Below are 24,812 nucleotides of genomic sequence, written 5' to 3' on the forward strand. Positions count from 1 at the left end.
TATGGTCATGAGCTTTGGGTTATGACCGAAAGGACAAGATCACGGGTACAACCGGCCGAAATGACTTTCCTCCGCCGGGTGGCGGGGCTCTCCCTTAGAGATAGGGTGAGAAGCTCTGCCATCCGGGGGAAGCTCAAAGTAAAGCCGCTGCTCCTCCACATCGAGAGGAGCCAGATGAGGTGGTTCGGGCATTTGGTCAGGATGCCACCCGAACGCCTCCCTAGGGAGGTGTTTAGGGCACGTCCGACCGGTAGGAGGCCGCGGGGAAGACCCAGGACACGTTGGGAAGACTATGTCTCTCGGCTGGCCTGGGAACGCCTCGGGGTCCCACAGAAAGAGCTGGACGAAGTGGCTGGGGAGAGGGAAGTCTGGGCTTCCCTGCTTAGGCTGCTGCCCCCGCGACCCGATCTCGGATAAGCGGAAGAAGATGGATGGATGGATGGAAAATATCCTTACTATTAATAAAATAGATGAATAAATCTTTTGTAGGCTCAACAGCATATACTGAATCGTGATATCACTAGCAAACATTGCTGAACAACAGAGACATATATAGCTAAATAATAAGACAAAATATAACCTTCACCATAAAAAAAGTCTGCAGACATGAATTGTAGATGAGACTAATCTTTGAAGCAGGAAATCAACTGCAAACAAATGTATCTTTTTCTCATGAGCGTCATGATCACAGCAGCACGGCACTCATTATGTCGATCAAATACCCACCAATGCACGTATAAGTCCAACTTTGTCTTTCATGGATTAATGTTTAATTAATGTAAAGAGATGGCGTGCCTCCAATCGTTTCTTCTCTAAATACACTTCAGTATCAAATGAAGTGAGGTGGTAGCAAGCATGCCCTCTTGGTGATTATCCATCCATCCATTTTCTACCGCTTGTCCCGTTCGGGGTCGCGGGGGGTGCTGGAGCCTATCTCAGCTGCATTCGGGCGGAAGGCGGTGCACACCTTGGACAAGTCGCCACCTCATCACAGGGCCAACACATTATAAATGGTTTAAATCTTTTGAAAATATATTTTCCTTAAGAGTGTAAAAATCCACTCCATCCCATTTTAAATATTTATTTCATGATGCTTTTATTTTGTGCATCTAAACCTTTCAAAATACGCCCAAATCTGCACGGATTCTGGGAAATAAACAGCTGCCTAATGGGGCTCCGGACCATCGCCTGAAACCTAGAAGTGCCCGGATGAGCCTATGGGTCACGTGATTTCAACTCATTTTACCCTCAGACTCAACGGATATACAGTAATTAAGGTATTATTGTGAAAAGTTCAGACCGGAAGTAGTCACTTCTGACTGGCGGGTAAACACGAGCAAACGAGGAAGTTGGTCGAGTCGTTTAAGAAGTTAAAAGTTACTCCGCGACTTTCTTACACTCTTTTTTAGTATTTCGTTAACGTCGCATGATTATGTCAACCTGACGTAGCGTCTGCGATCAAGCTACAGCTACAGCCCACATGCAAGTGGCAGTATTTGGAGCGCTCACAACAAACAGCAAGCTAACGCTAGCCAGATAACCACGCGCGAGGACACGAGTTGACCAAAACCTTGTTTAAAGCTCACAATTGACTATTAAGCAACTTAATTTCACCTTAAATGATATCTCAAACCTATAGTTGCGAACGAAGTATACTTGCCCACACGCCAGTGTGCTTTCGAGAATGTCATCGCCTCCATGCGGCGTCCGCAGACATGACGGCTGTACGAGCAGCGACGTCGAGGTATTTTTTTGTTGTACTCTTTAAAGCTTAAATGTAAAACTACTGTGTTTTTTCTTTTAAACTAAGGATAAGAACGGTGTGCTGTTTAACTCTAACTGCTCTTAGCAAGGAAAATTGGCAGTGCAATAAGAAGCTTGCTTATAAAACATGCAGTTGAAGTTAAGTGTGGAAACATAGCCTTTAGACTAGGTGTCTCCAACCGGTAGCTCGCCAGCTGATTTGAGTCAAATAATATTTTCTCAAACTCTGTATTTTGAGGAAATACATACTGAAATACAAGATGCATAACATTGATGAAATCTTTGTTTATTTTTTAATAAAATGTGTGTTGCAGATAACAGGGTTCGAACGGGTGCTTAAAAACCTCAAAAATGCTTGGATTTTAATGTTGTGTTTTCAAGGTTTGGAAAATGCTTGAATTTTGGGTGAAGTGCTTGTAAATGCTTGGAAATGTTCATCAAATTTCTCAGCAGTCTGACTCAATAGGCTACCGTAATTATAAAATGGAAAAAATAAAATAAGTTTCCTTAAAAATGAAAGCTACACGCTTGATCTGTTGGCTTTGCACGAGCCCTTACATTAGGTTGTTGTCATGCCAAAGCCGTATATACAGCTCTGTGTCGCCCCCAAGAGAACAGTGGTGCATCGGTCCATCATGCCGGGAGGTTGTCGGTTTAATGTACATGGTGTATGAAATGTATGAATTATGATACAAGTAAACAATAATAATTAATGTTATTTCTTGTAAGGAATGATGAGGATACAAACAAACAAGTAAACAATGTTTGCAAACACCATGCATAGTCTACAGAAACACTGCTTAATTCTCTATGCCCCATTCAGTTAATGATAACTGCTGGTTCAATGTTAGGCATAGGTTTTATCAGATTTTCCGAATTTTTCCTACAGACAGCATTTAGTGACCTCAAACAACATGGCTATGAATTGATTCACACTGGTTTTTGCCTTTTGAAGAGTACTGGAAAAACTGGAAAATTGATCTTGAAAGTCCTTAAAAAGTGCTTGAATTTGGCCATGGAAAAGGTGTACGAAGCCTGAGATAACCTTTTGTTAATGTTCTGGCAAAAACAACCGCATTCTCTTTGTTTCGATTAAAATAAACTATATAAATAAATAAAACAAAAAAATAGTAGCTCTCTGCAATTTAATTGCAAATTTATTTTGTCCATTTTCATTTTTTTGTTAATGCATTTACTTGGTATTTTAATTTACACAACCATTTGACTAGACTGGGTTCTATACTACCGTGATAAAACAAGATTTAGATTTTGATTTGAACAAGTGTATCTGGGTGATGTGATGTCAAATATTTTTAAAGGGGGGGAATAATGAAGTATTTTGGAAACTACCATGGGTTTGATATTGTTTTCATTTTGTTATCAACAGCCTCAGATCTCCCTCAGTCAGTTCTACCCATACATCCGATGTGCCCTATGCTTTGGCTTCCTTATTGATGCCACCACTGTAACAGAGTGCTTACACACCTGTAAGTATATCAAGAAATATCTACACTCAAACTACGATTCAGGTCATGTAAAATTAACTTTGCTAAGTCTATTCATACGTCGCATCTGTGTCTTATTTAGTTGTTTTATTTTGTCTTTCCCCAGTTTGTAAAAGTTGCATCGTGAAGCATTTTTTCTCCACCAACAGGTGTCCAACATGTGAAATTGTAGTCCACGAAACACAACCGCTTTACAATATCAGGTATTTTTTGTTAAATTAAAACTTAAATTGTATGAAAAGCTTTGTATTCTTTTGTCCGTCTATTTATTGTTTTCTTCCGACAGGCTCGACAGACAACTCCAGGATCTTGTTTACAAAATGGTTCCTTTTCTGGAGGCATGTAAGTGTCGTTATTACAGAAAAATCATAATCTTATCAAAAAAAGTGTTTTATTATTGTAGTTTCTGACAAACATTTTTGAATTGCAGCTGAAAAAGAACAAATGTGTAACTTCTACAAAAAAAGAGGGATGGACATACCCAAATCAGGTAAAATTGTTATTGAAACACCTGTAGTATTTATTAGCCTCCCCTTGGGTCATGATTAAAAGTGTAGATTATATTTCTTTGCAAAATAAATTACATAACAATTTCCATCATTCTCAAATTTACAGCGCCTGGTTTTGTATTTTCGGTCTTTGTACTGGGTGTTCGGGCTGCACAATTATGGCCAAAATATTAATCACAATTATTGAAATCATGATTATTAATCACAATGATATATTGTTAATTAAGACATATTTTACTGTACTTTTTATTTTAAAGAAATAGTATGTAAATGTGGCTTTCTTTTCAAAATGAAACTATAAAAATATTGTGTTAATAAATTAAGATGTACAAAAGACAACGGGCTAACTTAAAGAAATATGCCATTGCAAAGTGCGATCATAAAGTGCAAACAAGTAAAAAATAAGATTATACACAAAAGGCACATAGAAAGGAACGCATTCATTGTCTGCTCACAGTATACATAGGACATATGTTTTTACCCAAATAAAACATTATTACGTCCGTTATTTTGGCGTGTCTTTGAGAGGTGGATGGATACGGGGTCCCTTGGTGCACGGTTGTTATGGTCATCTGTAATTTGGGCACTCCCGCTTTTGTAGCTGTGTGTCGAGGCCTTGTGCTGGTGGCGGGCGGCTCGCTTTGTTAGCAATCGGCTTTACATCGCGTGCAAACGACGGCGTTTTAGTAAAGAAGGGAAGTGTATCCGCAACTGCAAAATTTGTCTAGATGTGCACAGCCTCGCTTTGCCGTGCAACTCGTTGTGGTGTTTGCTGTTTTATCCGCGCGGGATAGGCCCCAGCACCCCCCGCGACTCTGAAAGGGACAAGCGGTAGAAAATGTATGGATGGATGGGAGCGTTTTGGGAAACGAACAGTAGTGCCTAGAGAACGGCAAGGCGTGCGGTCGTGTTCCGGGTAAAAAATGTGTGCCTGTGTTGGTAACTTGTAGGTAACTCTGCGAGAGGGGAGGGCATCGATGTAATAATGCGTTTATTTTTTTAAATATTTTCTAGAGCTACTGGCTGATCTACCTTTTAACCTCTGTTGTCACTCACTCTTACTCGCTCTCACATGAATCCCCTGTCCATCGGTTGCCCAAACCGTGATCACGATTAAAAATCGATTAATTGTGCAGTCCTACTGGGTGGGTACTTGCCTCTGGCTGGCTCAAATAGAATACGTCTGTCCTACGTTCCCTGTAAATTGTGTAATTAGTTGCTGAGGGCACACATTTTGACAGTGTAGTGCTGTTCCTAATGAATTACTGTCATTGCACACTAATCGGATATCGGAATATTTAGCAGCTTTTTCTCTTCACTACATTCTACTAAGGATTGACTGATTATCGGGTGGGCCGATTATCGGTGCAGATATTTGGCATTTTGACGTATATCGGTATCTACCTTTTTCTTGTACAAACCCTGTTTCCATATGAGTTGGGAAATTGTGTTAGATGTAAATACTTTACACACTGTTGTCGCTTGTTGATGCAGTACAGCCTGAGAGATCGAAAGTCACAGGCTTAGCTGCTTACGTGCAGTGATTTCTCCAGATTCTCTGAACCCTTTGATGATATTACGGACCGTAGATGGTGAAATCCCTAAATTCCTTGCAACAGCTGGTTGAGAAAGGTTTTTCTTAAACTGTTCAACAATTTGCTCACGCATTTGTTGACAAAGTAATGACCCTCGCCCCATCCTTGTTTGTGAATGACTGAGCATTTCATGGAATCTACTTTTATACCCAATCATGGCACCCACCTGTTCCCAATTTGCCTGTTCACCTGTGGGATGTTCCAAAAAAGATGAGCATTCCTCAACTTTATCAGTATTTATTGCCACCTTTCCCAACTTCTTTGTCACGTGTTGCTGGCATCAAATTCTAAAAAAAAGTTTATCAGTTTGAACATTAAATATGTTGTCTTTGTAGAATATATTCAACTGAATATGGGTTGGAAATGATTTGCAAATCATTGTATTCCGTTTATATTTACATCTAACACAATTTCCCAACTCATATGGAAACGGGGTTTGTACAACAGGACTACATCAAAAGATACAACACATATAAATGACCAGTATTTCATATTAAAACATAATAAATAATGAAGTAGATAGTAATAACCACTGCTCGGGACTGCTGAGCTGCACTGTGGTGCTCACACTTCCACGCCCCTCCCTATCTCTCCTTGGGATACCGGTCGTCGACAGCACGTCTCCGGTGCTTACATGCACTTGTCAAAATAAAAAAAATGTTGCCGGAAATTTCTGTTTTTGTCCTTTTCTGGACTCTTCCTGGTGTTTTGTGTGTTTTCGCTACTGCAGCGAGTAACACAAAAAGCCTCCATACACAATACTCGCAGCATGGGCTCATTAAGGGATCGCGGCAAGTTTTGAAGTTTCGTGATTCAGTCAAATAACGCAACAGAGAGGGATGAACATGAATATTACATAAAATATATCTGCCAAAAATGTAAACTTTGTTTCCATTTACAAATAGGAGACTTATATAATAAGTAAAGAAGAGCAGGCAGCAGCTCACACTTCCTGTAACATCCAGGAAAAATGTATGTTACCCAGCTTGAAAAATGTCTCACCTGTCAGCTAAATGAAGGAGCCCAGAATTGTTTGTATTTACATTTTTGGCATATTTAGAAATCATATTTCATATTAATCATAACATATTGAGAAATCATTGATGTCAATTGTGTTACAAATTGAGAACAGGAAGTGAACATAGGGCTGGGTGATTATATGATTGTGATTGTTGATCGCAATTAATTTGAGTTTGATTACAGTGATCAGCCGTTAGCATATTTCTTCGATCAAACATGGCGGAACTGATTGTTAGAAGTTACCGCAGTGGCAAACAATAGGGAAACTACGATTATCGGTATAATCCAGCACGGAACGATCCACCTTTATTGACCATGATCTTGTGTGTGTTTGTGTACGTTTGCGTGTGTTTTTCTGAAAGTGATTGTGTCCGTGTATGTCTGCGACCTCCCCTTCCACCGCACGATAGTCAGGCTCGTCACGACGTAATTTATGTTCAATCAGCGTTGTGCCCCTTCCTCCTCACACAGCTGGAAGTGCAGCCCAGAAGAATAAAATAAAGAAATATGATTAAGACAAGCATAGAATTTGAAACCACATTTAGAAGGAGCAGCGACTTTGGTGAAACACTTTAGTTTCACTATCTGCTGCAGTTTACCAGTAATCCTGACCTGAATGCGGACTTGCAGGCACTCACAGGAGACTTTGTTATTTCCGACTGGGAGAATAAACACAAACACTAATTGAATCAGAAAAAGGCATTTTTACATCTAAAAATTATTTAATCTGACTTTTTATGTGTCTGCAAAGATTCTACTCCTCTGATATAACATGTACTAAAAAACTCTGCATACCGACACTTTATGTTCAAATCATTTTTGAGTTGGTGGATAAAAAAACATTTCGTTTCATTAAACTTGTTTTATGTGTTGTTACACAATATTTTTATTTTTATTAAATATATACTACAGTATTTGAGTTTAAAAAAAATTCAATCTGAGTCACCGCTTTCCAATTGCCAACGCATTGGTGAGAAGCACTGATGTATACACATAATCAAAGAATACAAATAAAAATTTACCATTTGAAAGTGTTGTTTAGTAAATGTTAACTTAAAGTAAAAGTCTTGTAGTATTCAGTACACCACTGATAATTTGTTTACTGCAGAATGAAGTTTGTGATGACAAGCAAAATAACAAAATAACTTTAAGTTAGAAAAAAGTTGTCTTTACTCACACAAAATGTACCGAAAATGAAGCAACACCGTGGCGCTAAAACAGAGGTACGTACCGTAGCGTGGGTTACCTGTACTGTTGCACCTCTAGTAAACACAATTACATATATGAACAAAATGACAATTATCAGCTGTTAGCATATATTACCTCGCTCAAACATGGTGGAAATGTCTGTTACAAGATACTGCAATAGTAAACAATACGGATGCAACGATACTCGCGATAATCCTGCACGGGACAATCCGACTTTAATAAAAAAAAAAAATTGTAATATTAACTGAGACCGGATGATATGAAAAAATGAATCGTGATCATTTTTTTTGCCATATCGCCCAGCCCTATGTGAACATATGTGTTAGTAATTGCTATGAAATGAAAAAGGGGTAAGATTAAATGTTCAAAATAAACTTCAACCAACTAATCAACCATTATTTCATGGTTTCTCACAAAGTAACCTTACAATGTATTAAATCCGTAAACTGTTCGAGTAGATGGCAAGTTATTGTGATATAGAAAAATCCCATATTTTTACCAATTTCCCCAGGAGATTTCCCATATTTTGAAATTCAAATGTTGGTGCTCCTCTTAGACACCTCCAATAAAGGTGTTTGTGAAATCTCATGATGTTGTTTGGTGCTAAATTAACCGCAGCATTAGTAGTTAAGCAGCATTAAACATTATGTCGCTACTGGTCCGACGTTTCCTAAAACATATTGTTAAAAACAATTTAAAGCCATGTCCAGCTGTTTATTGACATCCTATTCATGTTTGAATAACTTCTGATTCAAATGAATATTGGCTCCAAATATCGGTTATCGGCTTTCTTTACTGCTAATAATCGTTATCGGCCCTGAAAAAAACATATCGGTCGATCTGTACTTTCTACTGCTACAGCAAAGATGGTGACTATTGGCTGTTTTGAGTGTACTACATTTTGCCCTACTTAATAATAAAAATAATGGATATAATTTGTGTAGCACCTTTAAAGATACCTAAACATTTTACAGTAATTATTTATACATTCACACACTGATTGGTGGTGTAAGCTACAAACTGACTTTTCTGACCACCACCAAACATTTATATTAGTGTGGGCAGCACTTGAGGTAAAGTGCTTGTCACTTTTTAAAAGTTAAATGTATCTTTAAACAATGAAAACTGACTGTAATGCAACATAGCATATGGTCTGGTGCACATCATGTGTAGCTAAATCTCTGTGCATGATTGCTACCATACATGGAATGCTGTGATAATAAGTAAACCAAATCGCCATAGCCATCATATCCATGTATTTTTTCCCCTCTTTGGCAGTGATATTTTCCTGTGCAGCACCCTCTGGGTTGAAAAGGCAAAAGAAGGATTGCGTCACTCAGTCTGTGTTCAACATTCCTCCTGAGCTGGATGTGTCTCTGCTGCTGGAGTTTGTAGGGTGGGTTGCCTTTAGTTGTTTTGTGGGATCTTGGAGGTTCAATCATATCAGTCATTCTCAATGGGCTATATTTTTCTGCATGGACTAAAGCTGGTCACAGTGCAGTTTTGAATAGAAAACATCTAATCCATTTTTTCCAACTTTTAAACCTGACTGTAACACATATATTGCATTGACATGCCACCAGATGTCTCTATTTGTGAAAAAACAAAAACATTGTCATTTTGTTTTCAGTGCTGAAGAGGGGATCGCCAGCTACAAGGTAATTACAAATTATTCCAGTGTGAACTTTGCATATGTGAAATATAGTAAGTCTTGTTTTTTTAATCTAGTCTTGGATTGGTCTTAACAAAACAACATATCACTTAAACATTTGTAGTGACATATTCAATCAATCCTTTTCACTCAACTCTGTCCCTGTCCAGCCCCTAGACAGGCGATACGTGCGTGTGTCAGGTGGAGCCACTATTCGGCATGTGGAGCTGTTCATCAGGAGGAAGATGGAACTTGGCCCAACCTGTCAGGTAAGTCGACCAAGCTTACTTACAAGCTTAATTAGAGCATAGTCACTTTGATCCTGGCTTTTGCTTTAGACGTGGAGGCTTAACAACGCAGAATGTGTACTTAACTATTGCATGTACCGTACACACACAAGTTCATTTTAATGATTCCTTATAGAATGATGACAGTTATTTATAAGATACAAGACCAGATGATTAAATATATTTTACTTTTGAAAGTCTCCTTGCGGACCCTAGTATGGTCTATTTTGGTGTTGGAAAAACAGAAAGTTACCGTCCTACTCAATGACCCACATGCAAACCCACTGTGGTTGATAGGCGATCAGTCCGGTGTGTTGTCAGACTTTCACCCAAAAAAGGCTGAGATAGATTGAGCTGATAACTGTGCTCCCCAGATGTTATATCTACCTTTCTTACACGTATGAATCTCATTTGGAAGTGTGGGCCATCGTCAAAAATACAGTTAGTAGTACCTCAATTTACAAGCTCAATTGGTTCCATGTCTGAGCTCATTACCAAAACACTTTTACTGTATCTTAAATCAGCGTCGCCCATTGAAATACATTTTAATCAATTTCATCTGTGCTTAGCCCCTCAAAACATCTTAGTTTTAATATGAGCATACCTTTTAAAAAGAAAAACTAACTTTCAGACAGTAGTTTTATGAAGTAGCGTATTGATGTAAAGCATTTACCTTGGAGAACGACTGTGGGGAAGTTGGTATCACGTTGATTGTTGGATATTAACCTCATAGCAACAGCGGCAGTTCACCCTGCTCTTTCATGGTGAGAGAAGCTAGCATGAGAAGGGCCACTCTAATCGCCAGTTGTTTATACTTGATAGAGCAGTCTTCTGTTGTGTCTTTTAAGCTGCTTCTCTGTCTTGAATACCATCAGTAGCTTCTCTATATTTTATTTTTTCTCTGATAGATATCTGCCTTTAGGGCTGCACAATTAATCGACACTGAGGTTTTAATTACTGCAATTACCTAGCCTAAATAGGCTCAGGTTTTTTGTTTCTCTCCTCCGTCTTTGAATCAGAATTTTTGAGCCCCACATACTTTAAGTTAAAAAGTTAAAGTTAAAGTACCCATGATTGTCAAACACACTTTACGTGCTGGCTAATCAAAAGTGGTTACAGAAAAAAGCAGATGCAATCAGTGTGCTAATAACAAATACCACTTGTGTATTGCTGTCAAATAAAAATGAGCTGCATAATAGGAAATCAAATCGCTATGTGGTAGGTTACTGCGGACGTTATCTCATCCTGTTCGCTATTTTTTTCATACGGTGTTGATGTGGAGGAGTATATTTATAGCTAGAATTCAATGAAATTAAAGTATTTCTTATATATATATATTTATATATATATATATATATATATATATATATATATATATATATACTAGTACAGTAAACAGTAATGAAAACACAGTTATAGCTAGAATTCAATGAAATTAAAGTATTTCTTATATATATATATTTATATATATATATATATATATATATATATATATATATATATATATATATATATATATATATATATATATATATATATATATATACTAGTACAGTAAACAGTAATGAAAACACAGTTGTTCTACTAACTGTACTGTACTTGCTGCTTACTTAAAAAAACAACAACACTTACCTTTCACTATTTGAGTAGCTTTTGTTCTGCCATTTGAGTACTGGCGAGCGATCCCTGAATCCGGAAACATATCCTTCCCGGATTTGTTGAAAACATCCGCAAATGAAAACGGAATTATGGGAATCCGGATGTTGTGTGTCAGTGTATTGTAATAATCCTAGGAATGTAGGCTCATACGACTTCTTTGTTTGTCTTGTCTTTATTGCACAAGATGTAATTCAACCACACAACAGCTCCAATGTGTGTCTATCCCTTTTCCCGGCAAAACTCGAACACCCACTTCCTATTAACAACGTAACTTCCCTATCTCTCCCGGAAGTCCCGCCCCCCAGCCAAAGTCATTGGCTAACACCCCGTAGCCAGCCGCTACAGTATTAACGTCCCGGCTGGAATAAACACACGCTGAGAAATAGCTCCGTGCCTGCCTACTTTATGGGTTATAGATAAACCTATGGATAATGGAGACATATATAATAGTCTCCTTTTCAGGTGAGAGACGACGCTAAAGGCAGTGCCTTTAAGGCACGCCACCAATATAGTTGTCCGGCTGGAAATCGGGAGATTTTCGGGAGAATGGTTGTCCCGGGAGATTTTCGGGAGAGGCACTGAAATTCGTGAGTCTCCCAGAAAATTTGGGAGGGTTGGCAAGTATGCTAATCACACTTTTTTGATCACTGCAAGCTAATCGATGCTAACATGCTATTAAGGCTAGCTGTATGTACATATTGCATCATTATGCCTCATTTGTAGTTATATTTGAGCTCATTTAATTTGCTTTACTTATGTCTTCTGTGTATTTAATTTATATTTGCATATCTCATGACACATTATCAATATGTAATATTGGCTGCAATATCCTGATAGTTGTTAGTGTGTTATTATAGACTGCAGCAAACGTTACGCAGCTTGCAAAAAATTTAATAAACCCACTATAAGAAGACAGCCTGCCGTTTCCTTCATTTTGGACACACACATCTATACCTTTGACCATTCTAACTAAGCCAGCCATTTCCAGGAGTTATCTCACCCTCTGAGAAGCCTCCGTTTTACTAATGTTTTCCAATGTTGTAACTAGGGATGTCACGTTATGAAAATTTCTTATCACGATTATTGTGACCAGAATTATCACGGTTATCATTATTATCACGGTATTTTTAAATGTGCTCAAAATTTTCAAAAAGAACTTACCGTATTTTCCGCACTATAAGGCGCACCTAAAAACCACAAATTTTCTCAAAAGCTGACAGTGCGCCTTATAACCCGGTGCGCTTTATATATGGATAAATATTAAGATTCATTTTCATAAAGTTTCGGTCTCGCAACTTCAGTAAACAGCCGCCATCTTTTTTCCCGGTAGAACAGGAAGCGCTTCTTCTTCTACGCAAGCAACCGCCAAGGTAAGCACCCGCCCCCATAGAACAGGAAGCGCTTCTTCTTCTACTGTAAGCAACCACCCGCCCGCGTAGAAGAAGAAAAAGCGCGCGGATATTACCGTACGTTTCATTTCCTGTTTACATCTGTAAAGACCACAAAATGGCTCCTACTAAGCGACAAGGATCCGGTTCATGAAAAGACGCAATCTCTCCATCCGCACACGGATTACTATTTCACAGCAACTGATATTCCTGTGAACCGCACTGTGGATACAACGGGAGCACGTACGGTGAATATTCGCACCACAGGGAATGAGAAGTCATCCTTCACTGTGGTTCTAGCTTGCCATGCTAATGGCCAGAAACTTCCACCCATGGTGATATTCAAAAGGAAGACCTTGCCAAAAGAGACCTTTCCAGCCGGCGTCATCATAAAAGCTAACTCGAAGGGATGGATGAAGAAAAGATGAGCGAGTGAGTGGTTAAGGTAAGTTTAAGTTTACGCGAAGAGGCCGGGTGGCTTTCTTCACGCAGCTCCGTCCATGTTGATATACGATTCCACGCGCGCCCACATCACGCTGGTTTTAATATATTATTAAAGTTTGACTGACCTATTTGACTGTTTTTTTGACATTCCTTTAGCGCAGTTAGATGCGGCTTACAACACGGGGCGGCTTATAGGTGGACAAAGTTTTGAAATATGCCGTTCATTGAAGGCGCGGCTTATAACCCAGGGCGCCTTATGGTGCGGAAAATACGGTAAACTAAAATGTTTTAACCAAGTTTCATTAAAAAAAACATAACACATTGAAAACACTGTTTCATGGACCCCAAGTAGAAATTGAATGTGCATATAAAAGCAACACTTTATAAACAAAGTAATGTCGTAGAAAAAAAATAAAAATAAAATAAATGTGAACATTGTGCAAGATAGCACTTTATGGACATAAGAGATAACAAAATAAACACAAATGTAAGAATTTTGCAAGGTGGCACCTAATGGCCATAACTGCACCTTTTGTCCATGTGGATAAAACATTGTGTTGATGTATGAAATCTAGTCTTACACATAGGCTGCACAATTATGGCCAAAATAATAATTTACATTATTTTGATCAATATTAAAATTATGGTTATTCATTGTTAAGTAAAACAGTGTTGGGGTGCCATCATGCAATTTGTAATGTCGAATAAAAATGCTATAGATGCACGTTATCTATGTATCTAAACACAAATATTTGTTAGTTTTTTTGTTTATTAATAGTTAAGTATCAACGTGTCATCTTTTTCGCATTAGATGATGCCTTTATCTCTATTTTTACATTATGAAAGGGAGAGGTATTCTTTAAGTTATGTACATTTATATGATCCATTAAGAGTTTGAGCAGAAACGTCGTATAGGAATTATCTACGTATACACCATAAAATATTAACATGCTATGTCACATGAATGGTTTTTAAAATAATAACTTTATGAAATGAAAAAAACACAAATAATGTAAAAAAAACTTGCTGTTTACTTGTTGATTTCAAAATAAAACACAAGGCAATTTGGCTAATGAAAATAAAGTCTAATAAACAAGCACTGTTCTTCTCCAACACCACCAACAGTTTGGCCAACAAAAATAAACAGGAGTGGTACCTCTCACATCGAGTACACAATCTTCACAGCCTGGGTTAATTTTGATGAGATGACAGAACATTATAGTTATTATTGATCTTATTTGAACACTGATAAAATGTGCAGCTAAATAAAGGACGAGTTAGCATCCCAGTAAACAAACTAAAGACTTTGTAAACAAGTTGTGGCAACGTTCCCGACACATCCCCTGCTGATGTTTCCTCACGCCATTAACTGTAAGTCACAGCAGCTGATGGACGCTGTATTGAAAAAATAAAAGCAACATCAAATTGTTTTCTCCTTCGCTGTATACTTTTAGTGTGAGGCAAATGCGTCTGTCTCCAATATTGTCCACACCTGTCGCCATTGGAAAAACAGCAATGGGCTCTTAAACGCACGCCGAGACTCCACGGAAATTAAGCGAGGGAAAATGAAGTTAAAACAAGCCCTTGGCTCTGTTTACTCCGAGGGGGAAATCTCTATAGCAAAGTTCGGATAGTTGTCTTCCACCAAGTTTTTTTCAAGCTGAACAACGCATGTGCGCATGCACCAGCACTGCCGTGACTTTGTTTCCGGAAGTAAGCAGTGTTGCCTAAAATGCAGTAATAAATTAAAAGTTTAAACAGTATTAGTACCCGTCGGGAATTTTACAGCGGTTTATCATTATACCGTTTACCGTTACATCCCTAGTTTTAACAATGTGTATAATAAATTATACATTTAAACTTTTCTGTCAACAAAGATTTGCGTCAGCCTGCGAGACAGTCATTTTGATCATAGGCTAATATAGAAACGTATGTGTTGCCTTCATTATAACACTCATGTAAAGTTTTTTTTGTGGCTCCAGACAGATTTGATTTTTGTATATTTGGCCCAATATATCAATATTTTGGGTTGCCGACCCCTGACTTAAGGTATATGAATGAACGATTACAAAATCTTTCTGGGTAAATAACTCTTTTTACAACGTATTTATCTGCGGTTTACAGTCTGGTGTGGCTAATATATGGAAACACATTTTTTTCTTTTAAAATTTAGTGGGTGCAGCTTATATCCCGGTGCGCTCTGTAGTCCGGAAAATATGGTATGTTGATTGACAGTCTAAAAGTAACATGACTTCATTTACTCATCATTTTAGAAGTTTTATGCATTTCAATGAATCAAATCTAAATATCGCAAACCAAGAAAAATCACTGCCTTTTGGATATTGTCAGGTTGGGACAGGACCTGTCTGCCGCTTAAAGGGGAACTGCACTTTTTTGGGAATTTTGCCTATCGTTCACAATCGTTATGAAAGATATATCGACAGATGTATTTTTTTTTAATGCATTCTAAATATGAAATAAACGTAAATAAAATTCTGCTTACAGCGGAGCCAATGGGAGCTTCACTATTCCGAGCATAAAATCCGATAAATAACCATTTAAAAAGCACCAACAATACTCAATTTACATTTTGTGACTTGAATATTAACTGAGTATTAGTGATACTGTTATTGTAAGTGCTAACAGAGTCAAACTATTTATAGCAGCGACGTGATCACTTCGGTATGTCCCTATGTTTACATCATCGAGTGGTCTGCTGTTTCCTCGCCTCCCTGCTGCCTGTAAGTTTATTGTAGATCATAAATCATGCATATCACCTGGACATGATACGTCTTGAGTAGGTAATCCGACAAGTTGGGACACTTTGATAACCAATTTAGGACCTGGAACTAGCGAGAAACGACACAAAAAGTTTGTCTGGGTCTGGGTCTGGGTCTGCGTCTGTCCGTCCCACGCCCCCATCCCGTTTTCTCACGAGGATTATGAGACATTCTTTACCTAAATGAGAATATATGAACATCGTAATGATAGCTGGCGTTGCAAAGAAAGTGATGTTTTATTATGTTTTTTGGCTCTTATAAAGTCTGCAGTGAGTAATAATCAGTGATGAAAAAAAAGCAAACATGATGCATTTTTTAAATTAATGTGGCATGTATGCTTAAAATGATCAAAATACGTACGGTAAATATTAAAAGTTATTATGAATGTACCTGTTACTACATTACATATACACTTACATCATGTATATAAAACCTTAATGGAGGTGTTTGTATGTTTTTTTAGGGGCTTAATAGGCAGAATTGATAGGCTGCATTATAATATTTAGAATGCAAGAAAAAAATCTATCCATCGTCATGTCTTTCATAATGATTGTGAATGATAGACAACATTCCAAAAGAAGTGCAGTTCCCCTTTAAGTCGATTTGGACTACTTATGCTGCCTTCGAGCTGGGTTGGCTGCACAGTCGGTCGTGTTCTGTTTATCTAGTTTGGTCAGTGTCTTCTTCTGTTTTGGGGCTGATCTTTTGGGATCTTTTCTGGAATTCGCTGTACCAGCACAATAGGAGCCTCATAACCCCATGTCTTCATATACATCTTCTTCATCATTTTACCTGGACAACAGTAAACATTCAGATTGCTTGATTGACTAAACTGGCAGATTGTTAACCTTAAGTTTTTTCTTGCTCCAAAATGCCTTTGAGTCCTAAGAAGACATTACATGATCTATAAATGCAGTGTTTTTCATCTTGCAGGTAGATATGGTTTGTGGAGATCATCTACTGGATCCCTATCAGGCACTGAACGATGTACAGAGGTCTGTGGGAGCAGAGGCACTGCAGGTAAGCAGCACTTTACTAAGGATGTGGCAAAAACTAAACAACTATAATACAGTGGTACCCCGGTTTTTGTACACCCAAGTTTTCGCATGACTTGATTTTGGTAAAAATGTGTTTTCAATTCAAACATGCTTTTATTACACAGCCAAACATTGCTCTTATCGTACTCAAGTGCCTAAACAAACCATACCACACTTTGGTAACTCGGTCTCTGGAGTACAGCTGCAAAATAATTCACCATTGGGCCAAAAGAAAAGTTGTAGCATTCGGTGATAGTGCAATCAAGGTAAACAAAAGCTATTAAGAGTCCATGTTTCCAGAATCACCAAATGCACTACACTGCTACGGTGAGCCGAACAAATTCACTGGCTGTCCTTCATAGTTTTGTACTGCTTTCAATGCACGTGTACCAGCCCCAATGGAAAGGTCCAGCACACTAACGCCATCTCCACACAATTACGAATGATTTCAAAAAAGCATCTCGGGTGTTAAAATGATCTCAATCCACATGAGTGTAGTTTCAAAACAGTCTCTGTCTACACACAAATATATTCACTTGGTCATGCACATTTTGTCAAATCAAAAGCCTGGAAAAGCAGCCATTGATGACTTAGTGGCACTAAGCCTCTTTTTATGTGATAATGTTAATTGTGATATATTAGACGTACAATAACATGTACACTATCTTTAAAATCATCAGCTCATCCTTACACAGAGCCCAGAAAACATACTTTTTTATGTGCCTAAAACACACGGATATGTGCGTGTGCTGCTGCACGAAATTAAACCGACATTTGTTGAATTATAATGCATTTAATCAACAATATAGTGATTTTACATGTGCAGTGAAATGTACATTGTCTTTAAAATCAACACACGCTAACAAGGAGCCCAGAAAACCTTTTTTAGTTGAAAAGGCATGTTATAAACTGCACCCCTATCTGCCGCTGCAAGAAATGAAACGACACTCGTCAGTAGGGATGCACGATAATATAAATTTGAACCGATACCGATAATGTCAATTGACAGATATGCCATTTAAATAAACATTTTAAATAAATATAAACTTTTGGTAGAAAAATTGCAAAGAGGAAAATCCGTTTTTGAGAAAAAATGTTTTTACTTTTTTTAAACTTCCATAAATCAAAACAATCTGTCCAACACAACATACATAAATGAGGCCAGCAGAACTAAGCCAATAAGAGTGCATTGCAGTTAGCAACAACATCGAAATAAGTGGAGTCACATCTTTTGTTGACTGACAAAAATAAAATGATATTTTTTCCAGACAGTAATAAATAAAATTGTGCAATTAATGCTTGCCCATTTAGAAATGCAACATAAACTAATCAGGGTTCTAATGATACAGTGCATTTTTTCCATTAAAAAAAATCATAAACGCTTCCTAAAGCCTGTGCCTCCCGATGAACCTTGAACTAAAACATATTCAATTACTCATTTTGTTTTGAAGTTATTTCTCCATAAAGTCATTTCGTTCAAGTTGTTTGGTGTCTCTTATCAAAACCTTTCTCATCAGCCCTGTGGCTCTATATTTGATGCGGCAGCCGCCGTCTTCTTTTGACCCGGTAAATAAAGCCCACACTGATGAATGCTGCTCCATGTTGCTTTTCTCTAAACACTGTCTCACAATACGAAGGTCCTGAGTAGTCGTGAGTTCAATCCCGGCCTCGGGATCTTTCTGTGTGGAGTTTGCGTGGGTTCCCTCCGAGTACTCCGGCTTCCTCCCACCTCCAAAGACATGCACCTGGGGATAGGTTGATTGGCAACACTAAATTGGCCCTAGTGTGTGAATGTGAGTGTGAATGTTGTCTGTCTATCTGTGTTGGCCCTGCGATGAGGTGGCGACTTGTCCAGGGTGTACCCTGCCTTCCGCTCGATTGTAGCTGAGATAGGCTCCAGCGCCCCCCGCGACCCCGAAGGGAATAAGCGGTAAAAAATGGATGGATGGATGGACAACAGGCCGTGCAACCAGTATCATTACATCACAAATATGCAACCATACTGGAGGGGAGGGGAGGGATTGAGGAGCCAGGCAGCAGCACAAGCCACAACAGAGTGACCGACAAACACGAAAATAAGCCATTATTATTTTTTAACTTCCGTCATTTTATAGGTAGATTTTTTATTATCGTAATTATTGATGTGATGTCATAATTGCCATTGTCAGTCAATAATTATCGGCCGCCGATAATATCGTGCATCCTTACTCGTAAGTAAATTACTTCATGTTCTGTTGTTAAAGAGATTTAAAACATAAGATGATTTCGCACCTTTTTAATGACACAAAGTTGTCCCATCAGCAGGGTGTCCGGATCTAATCCAAAAGTGCCACAGCAGAAGTACAGTGTAGCAGCAGCAGCATCTTTCAAAGCCTATATTGATGCATCGTTTCATCAATGTAGAATTAAAGTAGCAGTGTGTTTCAGAGTTTCCCTTAGATTGCCAAAATACCTGTGGCGGTGGGGGCGTGGTCACCATGGCCTCACCATATAAGATTTTCTTTAAAAAGGCCCAAACATACATAATAAACAACATATTTATCATATTATATCGCTTTGCCCTATTTTCAGTTGTTGCTACTTATTGTCCAATGTACTTTGTTGAGAATGTTCATGTTTCTAGAGATTTTGTGATTTTTTAAATTTTTTTTATTAAAAACGACTAGCAACAAATCTAGCATCTTTTTCTGGTCTTATTATAGACTAGGGGTGTCAAACTCATTTTACCTCAGGGGCCACGTGGAGGAAAACATATTCCCAAGTAGACCGGATTGGTAAAATCATGGCATGATAACTTAAAAATAAAGACAACTTCAGATTTTCTTTGTTTAAAAACAGACCAAGCACTTTATGAAAATTTACAAATAATAATAGTATTCTATCTTTATTTGTCGTTATTTATACTTTTTGAATACATGATGTGATAATGTTTATCAGTCAAATAAGTGGAATGGCGTCTAGTAGAGTTTTAAAATGCTCCCGTTAGTGTGAATTTTTAATCAATCAGAAGGTTAAATGAATAATATCAAAATCAAATTACAGGATGTTATTAATGTAATTTAGTAATTTTCCTCAACTGATGTACTAACATGTGGTTTGTTCTGTACATATGTAGCATCATCTACTACAAAACTTGTGAATTTAGGCTCATTCCATTAATTACACATTAAGTTAAAACGGGATACGTATTATTTCAGCATATTTATGTATGACCAGAAAATGTGTCCCCCAGTCATAAGTACAACATGAACTGTAACAGATTATCAAAAGCATTAATTTCAGTGGAAATGTCACAGGTTACATTACCAACATCTTTGACAATCAAGGCTTGAATGTAACAATGCACATTTTGTATACAATCACTAATACCGTAAGCAGTGTAAGTACATAGTGTCCAAACACTGAAGTGTTGCCTCTATTTTACTGCGGCACATAGCTCCGCCCCCTCTTAAGCCATTTGCGCTCCTGCAGCAGGGGATACAAAGAATTGCTACTGCGACATCGAGTGGACACATTAGAACAGTTTCTTTCTTTCAAGAATTTCAGCTCATTTTTGTACTTGGTAAAAAAACCCTGTATGTTTGACACCCCTGGTATAGACCGTACTCGTACAACTCTACTTCTGTCCTTCGATGACCCCTACGAAAAGCAAGCTGCAGCGAGCATGATGTCATATTTGTTTAGCGCTGCTGAACCCTTATTTTCAAGTTGTAGCGGATATGATTTTGCCGTGGTGGTGCGCCACGTTTAGTTACCTTAAGGGACAATTTTTCCTCTTCGTGTGTTTAAAGCCAGCAAGCCAGTTGTGTTTACTATTTCATTGTGGAAATGACCGTGCACAATTGTGACATAAGTCTTTGTTTTACCCCTCAACACGCACACGCTGAGGAAAGCAGTATGAAGCTTCACTCTGGCCAGCGTTTTCAAAAGTGTGCTTATAAAAGCATACCTGCCAACTACTCCGGTTTTCCCGTAATTAGTACGGTTTTCATCAACCTATTCCGGGTTACGGTTGCAGTGATAAAAAATACGTTTTTTCATTAATTAAAAAAAATTTTTTTTTTTAAAGTTTTATTCACGAAATCGCGTAACAACAATGACAATCGACACTGCTTCCCGTAACTTCCTATCGAGCCATTCCGAATGCCATGCGCGAGGCTATTTATAGCACCGCTGCCAAGCACGAGGCACCTGTTGCCATTGTTTCCAAACGAGCGAACGATCATGGAATCAGCCGGAGAAAAATCGCAAACGAGTCTTAAACCGAAAAGAAAACTATTTATATATTATCCGTTCCAAAAAGGGTGAAAACTACGCGAATTGCACCTTGTGCAGACAAGATTTTTCGATTGGACACGGAGGAATTAGCGATGTAAAAGACCACGTTGGGACAAAAAAACACAAGTCTAATGCCGTTGCTAGCGATACAAGTGGAAAACTTTCAACGTTTTTTGGATTTTAGCCACAAAAAGGTAATGACACCAATGTTATCTATTGGAATTGTTTAGTACTGTTATACTGTTAAAAGTGTTTATACTATTTATGCTTTCAAGTCCAAGTTGAAGAAATCTTGTTAAATGTTGACAGCATAACTACCAAAATACAGAAGTATGTCCTTAATATTTTTGCAGTGCTATTTCTGTTGAGAAGTTCAAATGATTACATTAGAGATGTGATGTGCCACTTTTCAAGTGTCTGATGGCTTAAATTAATTTTCATAAATTTTTCATATTTTGAATTCTTTTGAAAGGCTTACAAAAAAACTACATTTGAATTGTAATTCCATGCTATTGACAGGACTATTAATTTTAATGAAGTTAGCTTACCATGTTTACAGTATGATAATTGTGATAGAAATGTGAATTTTAGGCACAGAATATTTTTTACAATTGAACAAGGCAGTAGATTATACAAGCTTGGACAGAAAGTTAATGACACCAATTTTTTTTTTAATGGAATTGTTTAGTACTGTTTTACCATTTGTTTACTGTAAAAAGTGTTTATACTGTTTATACTTTCAATTAACAAATTGAAGTCTTGTGAAAGGTTGACAGGATAACTGGCATTAACTGTCAAAATAATTTCAAACTATTGAAGTTAGTTTACAGAATAAACATGTCAATCAACCCATATGATTTTTGCTGTAATATTTTTGAAAAGTCACTGTGACTGATAGAAAAGTGATGGTTTTAGCAACATTTTAACCTGTCTGAATGCTAATAATCATTTTGCGTCGGGGGGGCGAACCTGAACCCCCCACCAGGACTTTGTCCTGGACCTACCAGGGCCTGCGGCCCCTGGACCCTGGCTACTAGGTTTTTCTGATTTCAAAAGTTGGCAGGTATGTAAAAGACAAAAATATATATTTGTGTGTGGACAAGAGGCCAAAATGCATTAAAAAGTATTAGTTTTTAAAGTATGTGTTAACGTGGACATGTCCTGTACTTCCAAGAAGGAAAGAAGAAGAAGAAGATGTTTGTAATTGAATACATTTACATATGCATAAACATTTGTTTTCTTTTGTATTATTTTTTTAATGAATTAAGTAACGTTTATGACAACCTTTTTCCAAAACACAATATAGAATGTGAGATAATATGAGCCTATACAGAGCATCTATGAGCAGGCAGTTAGGAAAAAAGCTAAGAAAATTATTTCCAACTCACAACACCCACTCTTCCCTGAATATGGAACCCTGCCATCAGGGAGAAGACTCCGGGCCCCACTATGCAAATCTAACCGCCTTAAATTATCATTTGTCCCAGCCTCCATTAAGATGACCAACAATGTGCAATAGAATGTTAATACATAGGTTAGCACTTTTTTTTTTTAGCACATAGCACTTTAGAACTAAGCACTTTAGCACACAGCACTTTATCCATGAGCTCTAGTGCAATGCACACTGGTACTTTATCTTTATCTCCATACTGTAGATTTTATGCCTACATCAAAGTGCCACCTATGTCTATCAAGCTCCATGTTCTGATGTTTAAATGTTAGTTGTCTGGTTGTGGTTGTGTCTGTGCTTGTGTTTTTGTTCTGTTGTTTTTGTGTATGTTAAGAAAGCAATGATGCACTGTGCCCAAGACAAATTTCCCCGCGGGGACAATAAAGTTGAACCTTGAACCTTGAGATATTACAGGATAATGCATACATTTATAATTGGTTTTCAAAACGGTTACAAAAAAGTGGGACCCCATTTTTATGACTTGATGACCCCATTTTGAAAATTCCTAGCGCCAACACTGTTGAAAGGTGGTCAAAGACGGGGTTAGTTGTTATTTATTAGGCACTTTGATAAAGTCTGAAGCACCAATGAATTTAAGAACAAAGTAGCAGCAAAGTACAAATGCAGCGTCCATGTGGTTGCCCCCCCCATTGCAGCTTTTGTCTTAAATAGATAAGAGAAATAAATAAAATGTTAATTTATCCATTTTATTATTCATGTTTTTACGTATTTCACATTGTTTGAATGTAAAACTGTAATTGTTCTACATTAAGTGATTGTGTTAACATTTTGGCTGTCTGCAACAGATTTATTCGATTTAAAGGTTTTCTACGTGGAAAATTGTTAGACACATACTTTGGAACAGATTAATAACTTTAAACTGCTGTACCACAGAATATGATCCAAGATATCTGAAGTTTGCACCATATCCATCCATCCATCTCTCTGCCTATCTAATTTCTGTGCCACTTGTTCTCATTAGGATCGTGGCCAAGCTGGAGGCTGTCCCATTGATATTACTATGCTATGACTTAATTAACAGACTTAAAAGCAGCATAGATTTATTGTCTCCACACAAAGTCAACACACAGCCATTATATTCTAATTCACTGGAAAACCAGGTGAACATTTCCCAGAGAACATGTCCAAATTGTGCCCAAAGTGTAAATAGTTAATGTAAGCACCATTGTTATGTAGCACTGCCTCAATCCTGCTTGGGTATGGAATTGATTAGAGCTGCACAGGTAGTCAATGGAATCCTCTCACTCCTCCATGATGATATTATTGCTGGATGTTAAGACTTCAACTTGAGGATGCCCTACAGGTGCTCAATTTGCTGTGGACGTTCAGCCCCAGACCATGATGCAACCTATGCCATGCTATACCGTAGGCAAGACACAATTATCTACTCACTTGTGAGAACAACTATTTAGACAATAGTCCCTGTGTGTTGACTAGTATACAGTTTATAACAAATAAACATTGCTATTTTTTAATGTTTCATTTGTCTGCAGGTATCCATCGCTTATCCCGTTCAGACTGCCATCCTAGTTAGAGGCGCTCATTGGTGGTTTAACAGGCGGGGAATTGATGCCGTAACACACTAATGTGATGTTTTTCCATTTTCCCACAGGATGGCCTGCTGGTGCTGCACTTTGGCTTAGTCCTGCCCAATCAGTGTTAAATGCAAATGTTGGATTTCTTGACCGTATCACACACTTGTTGTGGGAATTAGCAATTTCCCATCTGTGTCATCCTAAGTATCTTATAGTGGGGTCCTCAGAAAGGCTTGAAAGCATTGGTTATTGTGTTAACTTTAAATTCACTCACTAAATATTGACTGTGAACCATTCTTTGAATATGTCGAGTATGGGAAAAGCTTTATTTTCACGTCTATTGTGCTTGTTGGACACAGCTTACTATATGTTTGTGTACTTTGCAATACAGGGATAAATACTTATGTATTTAATAGTCAAGGTAAGGGCTTTGCACAAGGAGAATTACTGCCAAATATTTGTGATGTCAATGTACATTCTTTAGATTTACCTAATTGAACTTTTGTATTCGATACACTGACAGTAGCATTTTCTAGCTGCTGAATTGAGGTTTGTACATTTACATTGGTATATTATTACAGTAAGTTTGATACAATTTGTCTTTTTAAATAAATTTTAAACTGAAACACCTATTGTGGTTTGTGCTTTTTCTCTTCCATTAATAACTCAGTTCTGACAAC

General features: G+C 37.8%; 1 protein-coding gene across 2 annotated transcripts; it reads left to right on the forward strand.

The window, feature by feature from the left end:
- The first annotated feature begins 1,167 nt into the window (after window positions 1–1,167).
- Window positions 1,168–24,754, forward strand: pcgf6 (polycomb group ring finger 6). 2 transcript variants are annotated; one of them, XM_061963356.2, is made up of 10 exons: window positions 1,168–1,277; window positions 3,152–3,251; window positions 3,376–3,472; window positions 3,556–3,611; window positions 3,700–3,759; window positions 8,881–8,998; window positions 9,233–9,260; window positions 9,424–9,522; window positions 16,745–16,831; window positions 24,210–24,754. In XM_061963356.2, the coding sequence occupies exons 1-10, from the start codon at window positions 1,218–1,220 to the stop codon at window positions 24,258–24,260; spliced, it is 756 nt and encodes a 251-aa protein (XP_061819340.1). In that variant the 5' UTR covers window positions 1,168–1,217; the 3' UTR covers window positions 24,261–24,754. The 2 variants fall into 2 exon arrangements, with proteins under 2 accessions (XP_061819340.1, XP_061819331.1); XM_061963347.2 differs by lacking the exon at window positions 1,168–1,277 and adding an exon at window positions 1,313–1,744 and having other exon boundaries at window positions 24,210–24,751.
- Window positions 24,755–24,812: the final 58 nt, after the last annotated feature.

This window comes from Nerophis lumbriciformis, linkage group LG02 (genome assembly GCF_033978685.3).
Source record: "Nerophis lumbriciformis linkage group LG02, RoL_Nlum_v2.1, whole genome shotgun sequence".
Lineage (NCBI taxonomy): Eukaryota > Metazoa > Chordata > Actinopteri > Syngnathiformes > Syngnathidae > Nerophis > Nerophis lumbriciformis.

Coding starts and splice junctions, on each gene's coding strand:
- pcgf6 (XM_061963356.2), top strand. CDS start 1,218: ATGGGTCACGTGATTTCAACTCATTTTACCCTCAGACTCAACGGATAT. Junction 3,612..3,699: donor GGTTCCTTTTCTGGAGGCAT/GTAAGTGTCGTT, acceptor TTTGAATTGCAG/CTGAAAAAGAACAAATGTGT. Junction 9,523..16,744: donor AACTTGGCCCAACCTGTCAG/GTAAGTCGACCA, acceptor TTCATCTTGCAG/GTAGATATGGTTTGTGGAGA.